General features: G+C 46.9%; 1 protein-coding gene across 4 annotated transcripts in view; it reads left to right on the forward strand.

The window, feature by feature from the left end:
* LOC133347780 (serine/threonine-protein kinase Nek1-like) overlaps nucleotides 1-14,500 on the forward strand; it is a 34,306-nt gene extending 19,806 nt beyond the window's left edge. For 2 of the 4 annotated variants that reach the window (XM_061560383.1, XM_061560384.1), the window contains 12 exons: nucleotides 1,185-1,244; nucleotides 2,886-3,134; nucleotides 3,497-3,587; nucleotides 4,191-4,301; nucleotides 4,761-4,866; nucleotides 5,969-6,063; nucleotides 8,448-9,559; nucleotides 10,373-10,719; nucleotides 11,496-11,608; nucleotides 13,157-13,272; nucleotides 13,755-13,884; nucleotides 14,118-14,500. In XM_061560383.1, coding sequence (XP_061416367.1) covers nucleotides 1,185-1,244; nucleotides 2,886-3,134; nucleotides 3,497-3,587; nucleotides 4,191-4,301; nucleotides 4,761-4,866; nucleotides 5,969-6,063; nucleotides 8,448-9,559; nucleotides 10,373-10,719; nucleotides 11,496-11,608; nucleotides 13,157-13,272; nucleotides 13,755-13,884; nucleotides 14,118-14,131 — 2,544 coding nt within the window. In that variant the 3' untranslated portion in view covers nucleotides 14,132-14,500. The remainder of the gene's footprint in view (nucleotides 1-1,184; nucleotides 1,245-2,885; nucleotides 3,135-3,496; nucleotides 3,588-4,190; nucleotides 4,302-4,760; nucleotides 4,867-5,968; nucleotides 6,064-8,447; nucleotides 9,560-10,372; nucleotides 10,720-11,495; nucleotides 11,609-13,156; nucleotides 13,273-13,754; nucleotides 13,885-14,117) is intronic. The other 2 variants (XM_061560386.1, XM_061560385.1) reach the window with 2 other exon arrangements.
* The last annotated feature ends 1,097 nt before the right edge of the window (nucleotides 14,501-15,597 follow it).

A 15,597-nucleotide genomic window follows, 5' to 3' on the forward strand; every position in this document is an offset into this window, starting at 1 on the left:
AGACCAGCTATGAATATCTGAACTAGTCTTGGGCCTTCCCTCGGTCTCCTCGGCCTCAAATTAGTGCCTGGTGCATTGTGAAAACATCGCCATATGATATGTGTGATATATATTGGTAAAGGGGTGTGAGGACTTATACAAGTTTATAGAGGTACGTGTATGTGAGTGCAATATGTATGTGAGTGGACATCAGTCCATACATGTGTAGTGTCTTCAAAAATTACTCACACCAACACGTTGTAACAAGTCACCTGCTTACACTTTATTCACCTAATCTTGCACCAGTTGTAGGCACTTTTATAACTATCTAAATGGTCACTTGTGTTTAACTTCTCCCCACTCTAAATCTACCTTTCACCTCACTTATCCTGCACTCAGCAGCTCTACTCTCAGCGACTTCGCACACAGCGTCTCCGCACACACCGTCTCCGCACACAGCGACTCCGCACACAGCGTCTCCGCACACAGCGTCTCCGCACACAGCGTCTCCACACACAGCGTCTCCGCACACAGCGACTCCGCACACAGCGTCCTCGCACACAGCGTCTCCGCACACAGCGTCTCCGCACACAGCAACTCTACATCTTCACCGCTGCCCTCACCTACGCTCCCTCAGACCCGCTCACCCGTCTGTCCCGGGCGGGGGGATCAGCCAACACTCGGCCTGCGACGGCATGAGGGTTGAGGTCCCGTTGACGGCTGGAGCGGTAGCAGCGAGATGTCTTCACTCTTCCACCCCGGCAACAACTCCCTCTCCGCTCACGCACACACCCGTATATCCCTCTGCTAATTATCCAAGACATCTTGTGCGTCTCTTTAAGCTCTCTCCAGGCCGGCGTCTGTTGGCCCATCAAATCAATCCTTATCTCCCGTCTCCCTGGCAACACCTCCGGTCTCAACGAGCACAACCAGTCGACCACATTTGCACCTGCTTCGCTCCTTAACAACTGGCGGTTTGTCCGTGCAAACCTCGTGTTGCACACGCACACCTGTTTGCCCTCAGTTAACTGTGCGCCCTCAGTTAACTGTGCGCACCACATATTTCACTCCTCTACACATGCACACTTGAATGTTCAAGTGTGATTATACGAGTGTATGTGCATGTATGTACGTGGTGTTCCTGTACTGTTAATGAACCTCCTCCTGTTCTCCTTTAGTAATTGCAATTACTGTTTTAAAACCAGGAGCAACCCCTTCCAGTTGAAGAGCCAACAACAGCCGAGTCCCACTTGTCTCCAACAAAGGTACACACGAGACACATGACTTACATACATAACCAAGTGGTTTCCTACTCTAAGGAGCATTGAGCCATCGGTGCTCATGTCCTGTTCAGAACCCGAGGCCATTGGTCTAGATTAAAATCTCTGATGGCAGGGGTGAGTTTATCCATAGAACAACCACTGTTGACTTCCCCACAATGTGGTACTTATTTTATCGACCCTGGAGTGATTATGGGCTGAGTCAGCTTCACCTCAGGATTCAAACTTGCAAACTTCTGATTGCAAGCCACTCGCTCTACCACTGCTGGTTGGCACTCAGACTCAGGCGAAATATGTGTAGGAGGATCAGGGGTGGCGGTGGCAGACTCCAGGATTCAGTTTTATACTCGTATAAAGAGCCTCGGCACCATACTCGACCAGAATTTGTCATTTGATCACCACGTAAAAAATATAGTCAGGTCCTGCAGTTTTCATATTGGGGTTCTACGACACATTCGACCACTATTGAGTCATAACATAGCCATCATGGTGGCGTGTAGCATCGTATAGGCAAACCCCCGCACCTACGACCTAATTGGTTCCTGGACCACGGTCGCAAGTCGAGTCATCGTAAGTCAAACCCTCGTCTCAAAATTGACAACGAAAATAAATGAAAATAAACCGAACAAAAATGTATTGTAACTGAACCTAACTTTTACAAACATTTGTTAAGTAAAAACAAACACTATATTTTAGAATGCTTAAGTACTTTTCTGCATGTGCATCACATTTCCTCTTCTCATACATAGCGAGAGGTGAAGATTTTTCTAAATTTGAAGAAAATGTATAAAAAAGTGAAGAGCATTGCGAAAGAGACGCTGCGTTCGCTCTAGGAGCAGCTGCAGACTGTACATATGCAGATGGCGGAAAAGCAAAGCAGCGCCAATTGACGAGGCGTCAGTAGTTTTGGTCACTAATGTGGGGGTCTTACTATAATAAAGGTCGTAAAAGTGAGGGGTCACAAGTCTAGCCGTAAGTTGGGGGTCACCTGTATCGACAAGTCTCGATTATTGCACCTCACTACTCTACAGGATGTCTAGCAAAAACATTACCAAGCTGCAGCATGTACAAAATTGTTTGGCAGGTGTCGTGGCAGGTATTGCTAGATCCGACCATATCTGTCCAGTGCTCGCCAAGCTGCATTGGCTTCCGATTGCCGAACGAATACATTATAAAGTCGCACTCATTACAAAGTGCTTGCCAAAAAGTGAACCACAATATCTTTCTGATCTCGTGAAGGAACATAAACCATTACGCGAACTCCAGTCATCTTCACAGCGGCTTTTAGCTCGCCATCGAACAAAGACGGTCACTGCATCGCGCACTTTCAGATGTGCTTCTGCGGCCGTTTGGAACGCTCTTCCTTCCGATATTAGGAAGCCACTGGAGCTATGCACTTTTAAATCTAGATTGAAATCTCATTTCTTAAGAACTGCTTTTTGTGTTTAGTTTGTTGTGCTTCCCCCGCACTTCCGATTAGCACGGTTAACTACGTACAACGCAAAAGAAGTTCAACATGCATACTGAGCCACCTGTGCCTGTGTGTAGGTATAACGCCTCTGCCCCTGTGTTTTTGCATGGCTTTGTACATAAGTGTGTGCCTGTGATTGTGTATCTTGTTTGCAGAAGGAGAAGCGTGAAATATTGCGGCGTCTGAACATGAACATGCAGGCGGACGTTTTGGATGTGAAGGAGGGGGTAGTAGTCACAAAAGGGGCAAAGGTCGAAGAGGAAGTCATGAAGAAGTCTGAGGGTGTGGTGGATTCAGAGGTCGTCAAGGGATCAGAGGTTGGGGAGGATGCCATGGCTCACCATGTGGGTGACCCTGGCCCCCACAGCCATGCTGGAGCCGATTTGTCAGCTCACGACCTTCCGGCAAGACACTCGGCATCATAAAATGTCCTCCATCATCACCATCACGACTATGATCAATGGCACTGGCATTGTCGATATTCACCACATTTAGCAATCATCACCATCGCTGCCATCATCAGAGTACCTTCACCTCCATCTAACACCACTATCATCACCATGAACAGTTATAACCACTTGGTATAAATGGCTTATTTTAATTGCTCTTTTTCTGTCATGGGAAGTCTCTCACATCCATACAATGTTCTATCTGTATATTGATGGATTCCTTGTTTACAATGCCTACCATTTGTAACAAATTATAGCAGAAAATGACATCTAGTTTTACTCTGGTTTTATCTGTCTCGATATGTGTTTCCATGTAGGCAAAGCACAGACAGCGCTGGGGATTTGGGAGAGATCAAGGATTGGGTCTCTCCCATCTCTCCCTGGAGGAGACGGCTGGCGCTGTCGGGGGTAAACTTCACATGGACATGCTCGCACTTGTGCACATTAATGCATATCAAACAATAACAACTGCCAAAATTAGCCACTAATGTCACATCACCATGGCACCTCTGTCAGGCTAGGTAGACTTTGAGGCCAAATACAGTGGTAATAGCTCTTGCTGAACATATTCAGTTGTTATGGTTTAATAGACCCAGGGTAACAGACAGATTCACCACCTTCACTCCCCATTGCTGAACTCATTATCATAAGCATTGCCCTCTGCCTTCTGTTGGAGGTAAACCATTTCCTATTTCCAAGAAAGTAACGTTATTCACGAATCTTCTCAAGAGAGCCTAATAATGACATTGGTACCAGCTGGTAACAATTCCATTCATTTCCAGGTCCTCATGTACCACACATTCTCAGCAGACCACAAGTGTCATTTGTAAACCTCCCCTAGATCAACTAAACCTAAAGTGTTTACTTGGTCCTGCGTGTGAACATCACCATTGTGGAAAATAAGGTGGCTAAGATGCAGTGCTAGCCACACCATTCTGTCTAACACAGGTATTCACTAACTGTACTTACCCTATGGCTAATGGGAATCTTTTGTGTGTGTGTGAGATTCAGATGCAGAGATAGAGGAGAGGAAACAGTGGGAGAGGGCCCAGCCGAGCACCGTATTGAGGGCACTCAGAGATGCTCCCATCTCTACCACACACACCCTACTCGGCAACACTGGTGGGTATGACAACTTCACAACATCACCACTTCATCAAGTCTCATAAGCAGGGTGTGACCATATTCTTGGTTCTTTCGGTAAAGTCATGTAGAAGGGAAATAATAAAATAAATTAATAACATCAGGCTATCTTGTAATGTAGACCAGAGCCAAAAACACTGGTGGGTTTCGAAATTGGGTAGCAGGAAAGTACAGCACACAGTCAACTGTGGGCTCCTGCTCACACAAACACTGAGCTTGTGGTACAGTCTCCTGTATAGTGTGTGTCCGCTGTGAACTTATCACAATGTGGAATTTATCTTGTTAACCCCCAGAGGGATGAAGGGCTAAGTCAGCTCCTGTCGTGAGATTTTAACTTAGTCCTCATTGCAGGTTGCACACTCTTGACCACTGTGCCAACATTTTAGATAGACAGTATAATAACATTAATAGTGAATGAACATCTTTGCGTGTGTGAAGACATCGAAGATCTTGAGGCTGAGAGTTTGGATGAGGGAGCCGTCATCACTGCAGATGCGATCGCAGTCCCTGCTCGTGATGCATGGGGTGGAGATCCACAGAAAAGGCAAGTGTGTGTATGCACACTACGTGTGCACGTGTGTGTGTGTGCTTGTGCAGTTTGAGGTATAGTAGCGGTTAACATGCTGTGCTACGAAACCCAGTGACCCCGGTTCAATTCCTGCTCAGGATCACAACCAGTGACGATTATCGGAACTGATCCTGGGCCTCCTCTAAGTCGACTCAGCCTCAAATGAGTATCTGGTGTGGTGTGTAAACATCGCCATTCGGGAGACAAAGGCGGCCGGACATGATGCTGGTCACCCACCCCCTCATGTGTCGTGCCAGCCTTCATCGGTGCTCGCTAACAGCAGTTGCTCGTAAGTCTATTAAGGCTATACGAGGTATCTTTGTCTATGTGTGCAGATCAGCTCAATCACAGCGATAGGAATATTCTAGGCTGCTATGCAGCCCATCAGCTTGTAATCATCGTCACGCAAGTCCATCATCCAGTGCATCCGCACAACTGCTTTGGTGCATGCCAGAACCAAGCAAGAACATCTGCTGGACGATGTCGTGACAGGACAGTAAAAATAGTGTCTTTGGTACCAGGACCTACCGTGGAGCTGAGCTATACACTGACCATCACCTGTAGAAGTGGGAATCCACCTAGCACCCAATTCAAAACCAAAATAGTCTGGTTTCGGTTAGATACAAGTGAGAATTTTATTATTGCTTGCAGTTAGGGTTGGCATCGTTCCCTCGTTTGCCGTAAAATTGACATCAGTGACAGACGGCACTGACATTTGCAGGGGTAGGCTGTTCTGTACGAGTTTCAGTATCTCCTCAAGTTGTGGCCTTGTAAACCATTGCCAATAGGTGCATTGTTGTTACATGCAGGAGCAACCATTCATCAACACTCAAGAGTCAGGGATATGAAATTTGTTTTTAGGTTAGTGTTTATAATAAATCAATGTATACCTCGGGGAATCATTAGTCTATAAAAAAAATCCCATTATTTTTAAAAATATTTTTATTTTCACGAACGTAAACCTCCATACTTATTTGATTATTGTAATTAGTATAGGCAGTTAAACATGTTTCATTTTGTTGGCCATCATCGTGATAAGCTTTGGTGTGCTGTTGTGTTATATATTTTGGTCATTCAGGGAAGAGAAGCAGGACTCCAGCATTCCCTCTGCATCCTCGGCTAATGAAAAAGTTCAACTGGATGCTGAGAGCTCTGTACTCAGTACCCACCCAGGTAGGGTTTCGTGTGTGTGTGTGTGTGTCTGTCCGTGTCTGAGACCAGGGAAGGCACCGGGCAGAGATGATCTCCCAAGCGAAATGCTGAGGGAGGGTGGCGTTTGTGCACAGACTGCCCTATATGACATCATAACAACAGTCTGGACCACTGGACGGGTTCCGCAGGACTGGAAGGATGCCCTGGTGGTCCCCCTCTTTAAGAAGGGGGACCGCACAGACTGTAACAACTACAGGGGCATCTCACTCCTCAGTGTGCCGGGTAAGGTCCTGGCAAGGATTATTCAACATCGCCTTGCTAGGCACGCTGAGGAGGGGCTTGCGGAGCCCCAATGCGGTTTCAGGAAAGGGCGGTCCTGCACAGATGCCATATTTTCTGTCCGTCTGCTACAGCAGAGGTGTAGGGAATTCCAAAAAGACCTACATCTCTGCTTTATTGACCTGGTCAAGGCCTATGATACCATCAGTAGGACTGGACTCTGGGTTGTTCTTCGTGCTTTCGGAGTCCCTGACCCTCTGCTCACGATCATTAAGGACCTTCATGATGGTGAGCGGGCCCGGGTAAAACTACGTGGCCGGGAGTCGGAGCCTTTCCCTGTACACCTTGGGGTGCGACAGGGATGTCCTCTGGCTCCCACATTATTTAACATCTATTTTGACCGCGTAGTTCGTGAAGCCTTCAATAGCTGTACCGGGGGAATTTCCGTTTGGTACAGATATAATGGGAGGCTGATCGACGCCCGGGTGCGATCAAGGGATGGCTCCCTATTGGTCAACCACGTTATGTATGCCGATGATTTGGTAATAGCTGCTCATTCAGAAGAGGAGTTGGAGGCGCTGCTGCTGGGACTGGAGCGTGCCACTAAGAGGTGGGGCCTTACCATCAGCCCCACCAAAACCAAGCACCTGCCTGGGTATTTTGTACCATCGGACACTCCACCCCCACAACTCCCAATTGGTGATGGGGCAGTTGTGGAGAGAGTGGAGAGTTTCCCATACCTGGGCAGTGTGCTTATGACCGGCTCCAGTCTATCAGCAGAGGTCTCACTCCGAATCAGTCGAGCGGCAATATCTTTTCATCGGTTGCGTAACGCTGTGTGGAAGCTACCTGGTCTGTCGCTCCGCACGAAGCTTCAGGTCTTCTCGGCCACGGTCATTCCCTCCCTTCTCTACGCTTGCGAGACGTGGACCCCCCTGGTGGAGCATCTTCGCCGGTTGGAAACATTTAGGCTGGCCTGCCTACGATCCATCCTGGGTTTAACCAGGCTGGATTGTGTGAGGAGCTCACAAATCCTTGAAAGATCTGGGCAAAGTCCCATCAGTGAGCTCCTCCGGCAGGCAAGGCTGCGTTGGCTGGGTCATGTAGCCCGCATGCCCAGCCACCGCATGCCTAAACAGCTTTTGTTCGGCCGGATCGAGGGGGCTAGACGGGCGCGGCACGGGCTGGAGAAGAGATGGAGTGATGTGGTACAGGAGGACGTGGAGCTGAGTGGACTTGCAGATGACTGGTACCAGCGGTGTCAAGATCGGCCTGAGTGGAGGAGGCTCGTGAAGGACGCTACTGGGCAGTTGGAGGCAGTCGCCCTCCAACAACAACGGAGGGCGGAGGAGCGACGCTCACAACAACGAGCGGAGCGCCGGGTGGCTAAAGCACAGCAAGTTGGCACAGTAGGGGGCACAGGTGGTGCATCAGCCAGTCATCTCGGTCATCTCGGTCAGTCGACCAGTGGCACCTGGGTCTGCCCCGTGACCTCCTGCCAGCGGGCTTTCGACACTTCACGTGGCCTCAAGGTGCACTTGGCCTGGCACAAGCATCGTGGTGACGTCACCGCCACTTAGTGGCGAATGGCGGTTGTTGTTGTTGTCCGTGTACCTTTGCATACACGTGTGTGTGCAAGTTTGTGCAGTGGTGGCATAGTTATGAGCATACTGTGTTAATACTCCAGGAATCTGTGTTTTATTCCTACCCAAAATCCATTCGCCAATTGTAATTGGTATCGTAAGTCAGACTGGACTCTTCCTAAGTCAACTCAGCATAAAATTAGTACTTGGTGAGGTGTCGGCAATATCAACACAAGCCAGGTAAAGCTAGTCTGGTGTGCATGGTATTTGATACATCACACGCCTTGTATGCTTTCCTGACCATAATAGGAGTTTGTAACCTGTGTGTCCTTGTGAATGAATTTAAATTGTGTTATCGGGTCCGTAGCACAGTGTGACTATCACTGCACCACTGTTACACTCCCTATATATATTGGGGATATATATATATAACTCGAGTATGGATAGAGTGTATCTACTTGCCTGTCTCTAATTAGTTTATTGTATTGCTGTTTTAATTCAGTCGTATTAACGTAACACAATGTCTTGCCACTCCACATCCAGCAGCGCAGCCGCCAGACCACGAGTCTGACCCTCAAAGACTCTTCACCAGAGTTACCCGTCCAGAATTCCCAAAAGAGTCCAGTGTTTCAAGTGGAACTGATGTAAATTCACGTGGATCCTGTGAACCTGGGTTACCAATTCCCAAAGAGTCAACACAGCCAGGATTGTGCCAAGAAATGGAGAAGCAACAGGATGCAGATCCTAAAATTCCACTCTTCAAGGCAGATGAAAGATTTTCATTGGGAGCTCCAACAAGCTATGGTGACTCCCAGGGGATGCGTGGCATGGACAATGGATTTTCACCAACGCCAGATCACCCTAAGCCTGTGAATTCCCGAAAATCGGGTATATGGCTATTGAGGCCACAAGGCAAACTGTTCCCTGCAAAGCAAGGGTGTTTTACCTCCGAAGAAGTGGTTCCAGCAAATACTGTTGCAAAATACCCAGTTGAAAGTCCCAAAGAGTCTAGAATTCCTGAGGTGGGAGAGGAAGCAGAAGAAAATGCCCCACTGATACCTCAGCATGAGGAGGGAGGCTTAGGAAAAACAGAAATACTGGCTGCAGAAGAGTCTTTTTCAGAACAAGCAGCAGATGGAACTTGTATAGGCATTGATGGTGAGACAGAAACACAGTCGCAGAGAGAGACAGGAGGCATAGATAGAGAGATAGCTGGAGAGAGCAGGGTAAAAGAAGAGACAAAGAACGAGACATCCAAAGAAGGTAAGAATGGAGGTGAAACATTGATGGAAAGAGAATCACGGGTAGAGACACTCACACAAGGAGACACAAAGAGTGAGACGGTCAAAGGGAGTGGGACAGATTTGGAAAAATGGACAGAGAGAGGGACTAAGGGAGAAATAGAGAAACAACCAGAGAAAGTGGAGCAAGCTGAGCCAAAGCAAGAGACGGTGATTGAGACAGTGTCCAAGACGGCGAAGAAGGAGACACAAATGGAGGAGGAGATGGAGACTGCCCCAGGGAACAGGGGGTTGCCTGGGTCCCCACGCAGACACAGAGAGGGACACATGGACCCCGTAGAGGCATCCAGAGTTGACGGCTCATCGCTGCTGTTGAGCCTCTCCCGTGGCCTCTTCGATGTCTACAGCCCCATGGTGAGTTTGAGTCACTAGGCTCATGATGACTACATCAGGACTTTAAAGACGATTATACATTGGGGCAATTTCAGGGCAATCAACATCAGCAATAGTTGCCGCACGAGTTACTATTGCAAAAAATGTGTACAGATGTGATCATCTAGTGGGCACATCACTCAATGCCATGGTGTAATCATGTATCAGGTTGCCATAGTTGCTTATAATGTATTGCTGGTGATAATTATCGATGATTCCCATAAAATTGCCCATTAGCCAGCACCATAGAATGCATCGATTCAAGTCTTGAGGCTACGTGTTTGTGTCTCTTTCTCAGTCGGGTCGTCATGGCTGTCAATGCAGTACCTCTGCTTGCCTGTATTCAACTCCTGGGGCAATGTGTATCTCCAAGTCTCCCAAAGCCATGATACACTCGAGCAATTTTATGGAAATAATTTCCTGCCACACATTTGCTTTGAGCAGCAATGGAAATTTGGTATGGCAATGGCACAAAGTAAAGGAGTTCTGTAAAGCTAATACAAATTTGAGTTTTAAAATACCGTTCTATAGATCACCATACAACCTCAGGTAGTCGTGTGACTTTGTCTGATTTTCAGTGGCCATTCCAGTTAACCACTAGGGGAACAATGATCAAGTTTGTCCAAGTATGCGCAGCGCTTGTTTTAGAATGGAACATGGTGTAGTTAGAGCAAGGATTAATGATTGCCATGGCCTTCAGAAGTCTCTCAATGGCCAAGTCTGGGCAGTGCCTGGCCAGACATGGGGATCGTGTTTCCTTTGATTGCACTTGTTTTGTTTCCTCCCATTTCACAGCAGATGCTAAGGACATGCTCCATGCCTGACCTCCGCCAGGTCCAGCCAGATCATGGCGACCGGGGTTGTGTCGAGGCCGGGGACTACAAGGGTTCTGATGGTTTTGTGCCCAGGGCAGCAATTAAAGGGCATCGCAGTAATGTGGAAGATCAGGGCATGTCTAAAAGGGAGTCACTGGAAGAGGGAGACATTGCCAATGCATCTGGAGAGGGCAGTGGTGATAATAATGGTGGCACCGATGGAGATGACAGTGGTGATGAGGAAATTCTAGAGGAGTTAGAGAAGAACAGCAGGACTTGCGGAGAGATTCCAGAGGAAGAATCCATCATTTCAGATGGAGAGGATGAGTATGTGGATCATATGTATACACACGCATTCACCGCCCATATTCTTACACGCGCTCAGGTACAAATGCACACACAGGCATGCATGTACGCATTCATATGTGCATGTATGCACACACAGCAGCTTTATAGCACACCCAGACACCTGAGTACCCTTAAGTACATGCATTCACGTAATGTACTTACACCTTGTGTGTGTGTGTGCACATGTTATGCATGCACAAGCACACGACCTGCGTACAAGTGGCGTGTTGGTGCACACATGTTGCGTCTATATGGACCATGTATCGGAGGTCGCAAACGGGTTTTGATTCCTTACCCGTACCCGGCCGGGTACGGGTAGCCGGGTATCGGGTAGGGTACGGGTATCGGGTACCCGATTGCGACCTCTGGGATGAAGCCATGTTGCAGGCGCGGGTGGGTTGATTCTAGGAACTTGAATTGTGAGAAGAGACAAGACGTTGGGAAATGAGTGACAAACGGTTACTCACCAGTGACTCACGGCCTTCTCATTGGTTGGGGTGAGTCACGTGCGGCTACCCGTACCCGGCCGCACCAGGGTCGCAAACGGGTACCCGTACCTGGCCGGGTAGCCGGGTATCGGGTAGGGTACAGGTATCGGGTACCCGATTGCGACCTCTGCCGTGTATTGTGTGTGTACACTTGATTTGCATATGTTAACTTTTACCGTACGTGTCATGTGTACAGGTGTTTTAACAATTCTGTGTTTACCCGTGTACTTGCCATGTTGGGTGCGGGCACTCATCTTGTCCGCACAGCGAGCTGGCTGAGCTACAGGCGTCTATGGCTCAGCTTCTAGAGGAGGAGAGCGATGATGCTGACCACACGGACGAACAAGAGGACAGGCTGATTCATGAGGACTGGCAGTCAGGTCTGTGTGTGAATGTGTCAAGAGATGAATGTGTGAATGGATGAGTGTGTAATTTCAAGTGAGTGGATGGGTGTGTGTGATCAATTGTGTGTGAGTGAAAGTGCATATGTATATAAATTAGAAGTTAATTTGAGTGTAAGAAGATATATGAGTGCTTTTGTGAATGTGTGTTTTATGCATGCATTGCTAAATATACATTCATGACAGGTGTGTACAGTATGTAAACAATTGCATTTGTGTGTGTGCACCTGTGTGTTCTTATGGGGAGTGGTAGTGGAGCGGTTAGCACGCTATGCTATGAACCCAGCAACCCGAGTCGCTCACGGCCAACACCAGTTACGATTATTTAAACCGGTCCTGGGCCTCCCCTAGATCGACTCAGCTTCAAATTAGTACCTGGTGTGGTGTGTAAACATCGCCACGAGGGAGACAAAGGCGGTTGGGTGTGGTGCTGGTCACCCACCCCGTCGTGTAACGTTCTGGCCTTCATAGGTGCTCGCTAACAGCACTTGCCCCAACAGTCTGTTAAGGCTATACAGGAGATCTTTGTCTTTGTTCTTGTGTCATCTGTGTGTTCTTGTAGGGAGCGGAAGTGCAACAGTTAGCGTGCAGTGCTATGAAACCGGCGACCTAAGTTTGATTCCCACTCACAGCCAAGATCAGTGATGATTATCTGAATTTGTTCTGGGCCTCCCCTAGGCCGTCTCAGCCTCAAATGAGTACCTGGTGCGATGTGTAAACATCGCCACTGGGGAGACAAAGGCGGCCAGGCATGGTTCTGGCCACCCACCCCCTTGTGTGCTGTGACGGCCTTTATAGGTGCTCACTAACAGCACTTGCCCCAACAGTCTGCTAAGGCAATACGGGGGATCTTTGTTCTTGTGTCATGGTAACTAGTGGCACGCTGCACGACATTGTCCAACTTGCTTACGGAGCTGCCTGCAGATCTGCCAACCGACTCATTATTGAGTCTCGCAGATTGTCCTTCTATGCTCTGCACATCAATAAGTCAGCTGTCGACCTGCATGCTCTGGCGTGTCGTGAAGGGTCTGCTGCACTCCATCTACCCATAAACTCGTCAACCCCATCTGTGCTCAGTACCTACGATGTTCTTCAACAATTAAACAGTGACGATGAAGAAAGGCAATGTGTTATCCCGGTCTGCCATCTGAGTTTGATCAACCCTCTCTCCGATTGCTGGTGTCATTAATCGCATGACATCAAGTTCCATCAATATTCTGATGATACACAATTGTACGCTGCAATGAAGTCAAAGTTGATATGGAGAGCCTCGGTCACCTCGAAACAATGCTCACAACAATGAGCAGAGTGCCAGGTGGCTAAATCACAGCAAGTTGGCACAGAGTACAGGTGCTGCATCTGCCAGTCATCTTAGTTAATCCAAAACACCAGGAACTCTGCCATGGCCTCCTGCAAGCAAGCCTTTCACACTTCACGTAGCTTCAAAGTGCACCTTGCCCTGCACAGACACTATGACGACATCACTGTCGGTGGTGAATAACAGCTCCTGTGTGTGCGTGCCTACAGATGAGAGTGAGGCAGAAGGAGGCGACAGCGTGTTTAGTCGTCTGGAGGCAATGCGCGTGACACTCGAGACAGAGATGGGTGTGGAGCGGTTTCTGGAAGCTTATCGCACCATACAGGTAATGTCTCACGCGCAAGTGTAGAAATATGCAAATTCAAACATTGCCACTATCTTCACTCAAATACAGGTACTGTATATATTTCAATTTGTTGACTTACCAGCTTTCCAGACTCATGTTAACTTGTGTAAACCAGAAGGAATTCTTCAAGCATGCAAATGCTGGTGGGTAACACGAGTCGGGATTGCTAGTACTCCACCTAACAGCACCTGTTCCCTACCATTTAGGAGGAAGAACGTTGGATCTTAGTGTATTATTATCAGTAGACTTTCTACACACTAGTCTTGCAGGTTATCACAAACCCATCACTCGCATCTTTACCCCCTGTCCAGGTCATGTCCCATTCTCTACAAAAATAATGAAATTAAAGGGGGTATATTTACAGATTGTTGGTGTAATTCGTTTGCGTGTATATATATTACCGGAATGACTCACACCTTTCAATACATAATAGTATTTTATACGTGTGCATGATTTCTCAGGCATCTCACGAAGATGAGGATGAGTCTGTTGAGGACGTGAGTGTACGTGCACGTGAAATGTTGGAGCCGGGCTTTGCTCATTTCTACCAGAAGATCTTGCACCTCGTCATGGCTGATGGAGCCTACCAGGGTGTGCAACCCCCTGCGTCGCAACCCCCTGCTTCACAAGCCCTGCCCCACAACACCTTTCCTCACAGTGCACTCACTGCTTCACAATTCGGGAATAGTTACATTTTCCGGGTCATTCTCCAACACGCTGCTATGCATTGCTTCTGCAAGAGTTTACAGTACAATGATGACGTGCTGTCACAATCGATCATTTCTCTCTTCCCCTCTGCCCCCCGGATCTGTATCGGTTTCCAGATAACGACGAGTGACTGAACGACATCAAAACCGGAACCCAAACGGAAAACAAATGGGGAGGAGCAAGCAGGTCATGGGGCATATTGAATACCCAATCCAAACACACACTTGGCTGTCTGGGTTGTTTGACATAAGTTGAAAGTTTCTAAAACAAGCATAAATATACTCGTTTTCTGGAGCTCAATAAACATCAATGTAGAATACTTCACAAGACTGATAAGTCACTCAGAATTGCGAATCTGAAGTTGCATTGCTATTCTGGACTCTTTTCATGTTTGTTGATCGATTTTCTAATTCCTTCACCTTGTCATGTGTTGGCTTTCTCTTTTTTCTACTTATAAATATTAATTGTCACAATGGTAAATAAAGCAATGTGGATGCAATGAGTTGTATGCTTTTGTTCTGTTATGCAGTTAAAATCAATATAAAAAATTAAGTGTACAAATTGCAAAATAAATCCAAGACTTATTCTTGTACAGAATGGAAGGCTTTTGGAAATTGATCATGAAAAGCAACACTTTTAAATTCATGCCAAGTATATACTTGACATTTACAAAGAAAATTAAGCAAGGAATTTGCCAACAAGCATGTCGAAATGCATGCTAGAAATTGCACCCAGACAGAAAAAGATCAGGACACATCGCTTAAAGGATTATTGGCCGGTTGAAGCTAATCTTAAACCTTAATGCTTGACAATTAAGCCGAATAACAAACTTGGTATTTGTATTCTTGTGATCTCAAAATACAACTGGCTATCAACATGAACACCATGTGTTGTGTACACCGACTGCTTGTTAGTTTTTGTTTAAATACAGCTAATTGTAACAAAGATGACATTCGATTTCATTGGAAATGTATTATTTCATCCTCGTTATTACCAAAACTTAGACTTTCACTTTGCTGTTAACGTGGGTTAAATTTTGATATAATGACAAATTTAATTAGCATTTTCTAAAGCATTTATCAACAAACCAATTCGTTGCATTAGATATGTAGACATTTCTCAAAAATTGTAGATTAAAAAAAAGTGTGAGGACTAAACCACCAGACAGCCAACAAAAAACAACTCAGCGTTTTGACCTTCAGCATGTTGGTTGGTTGTGTCGTGAGGAAACAAGTCTGGTAAACAGTCCTCAACATGGGTGGAGAATTCATGAGGGAAGATCATTCGAACAGTAACCGGTAGCAATGAGTAATTAGAAGGCATCAGATTACTGGTGAGCAAGAAGCAAGTGAATTGGTCAGTTGCTGTATCAATGTGACTGCATTACATTGTATATTGAACTTCTTTCGCACCATACGTAGCAAACAGCTGATCGGAGGTGCGGGGGAAGGACACGAAACACAAAAAGTTATAAAATAATGCATTTTCTATTTAGATTTAAAAGTGCATAGCTCCAGTGGCTCCTAATATCAGAAGTGTGTTCCACACGGCCCAAAAAGCACATCTAAAGGACAATTCAGTTACCGTTTTTGTTTG

This window comes from Lethenteron reissneri, chromosome 26 (assembly GCF_015708825.2).
Source record: "Lethenteron reissneri isolate LAM-NWPU_2019-01 chromosome 26, ASM1570882v1, whole genome shotgun sequence".
Taxonomy (NCBI): Eukaryota; Metazoa; Chordata; class Hyperoartia; order Petromyzontiformes; family Petromyzontidae; genus Lethenteron; species Lethenteron reissneri.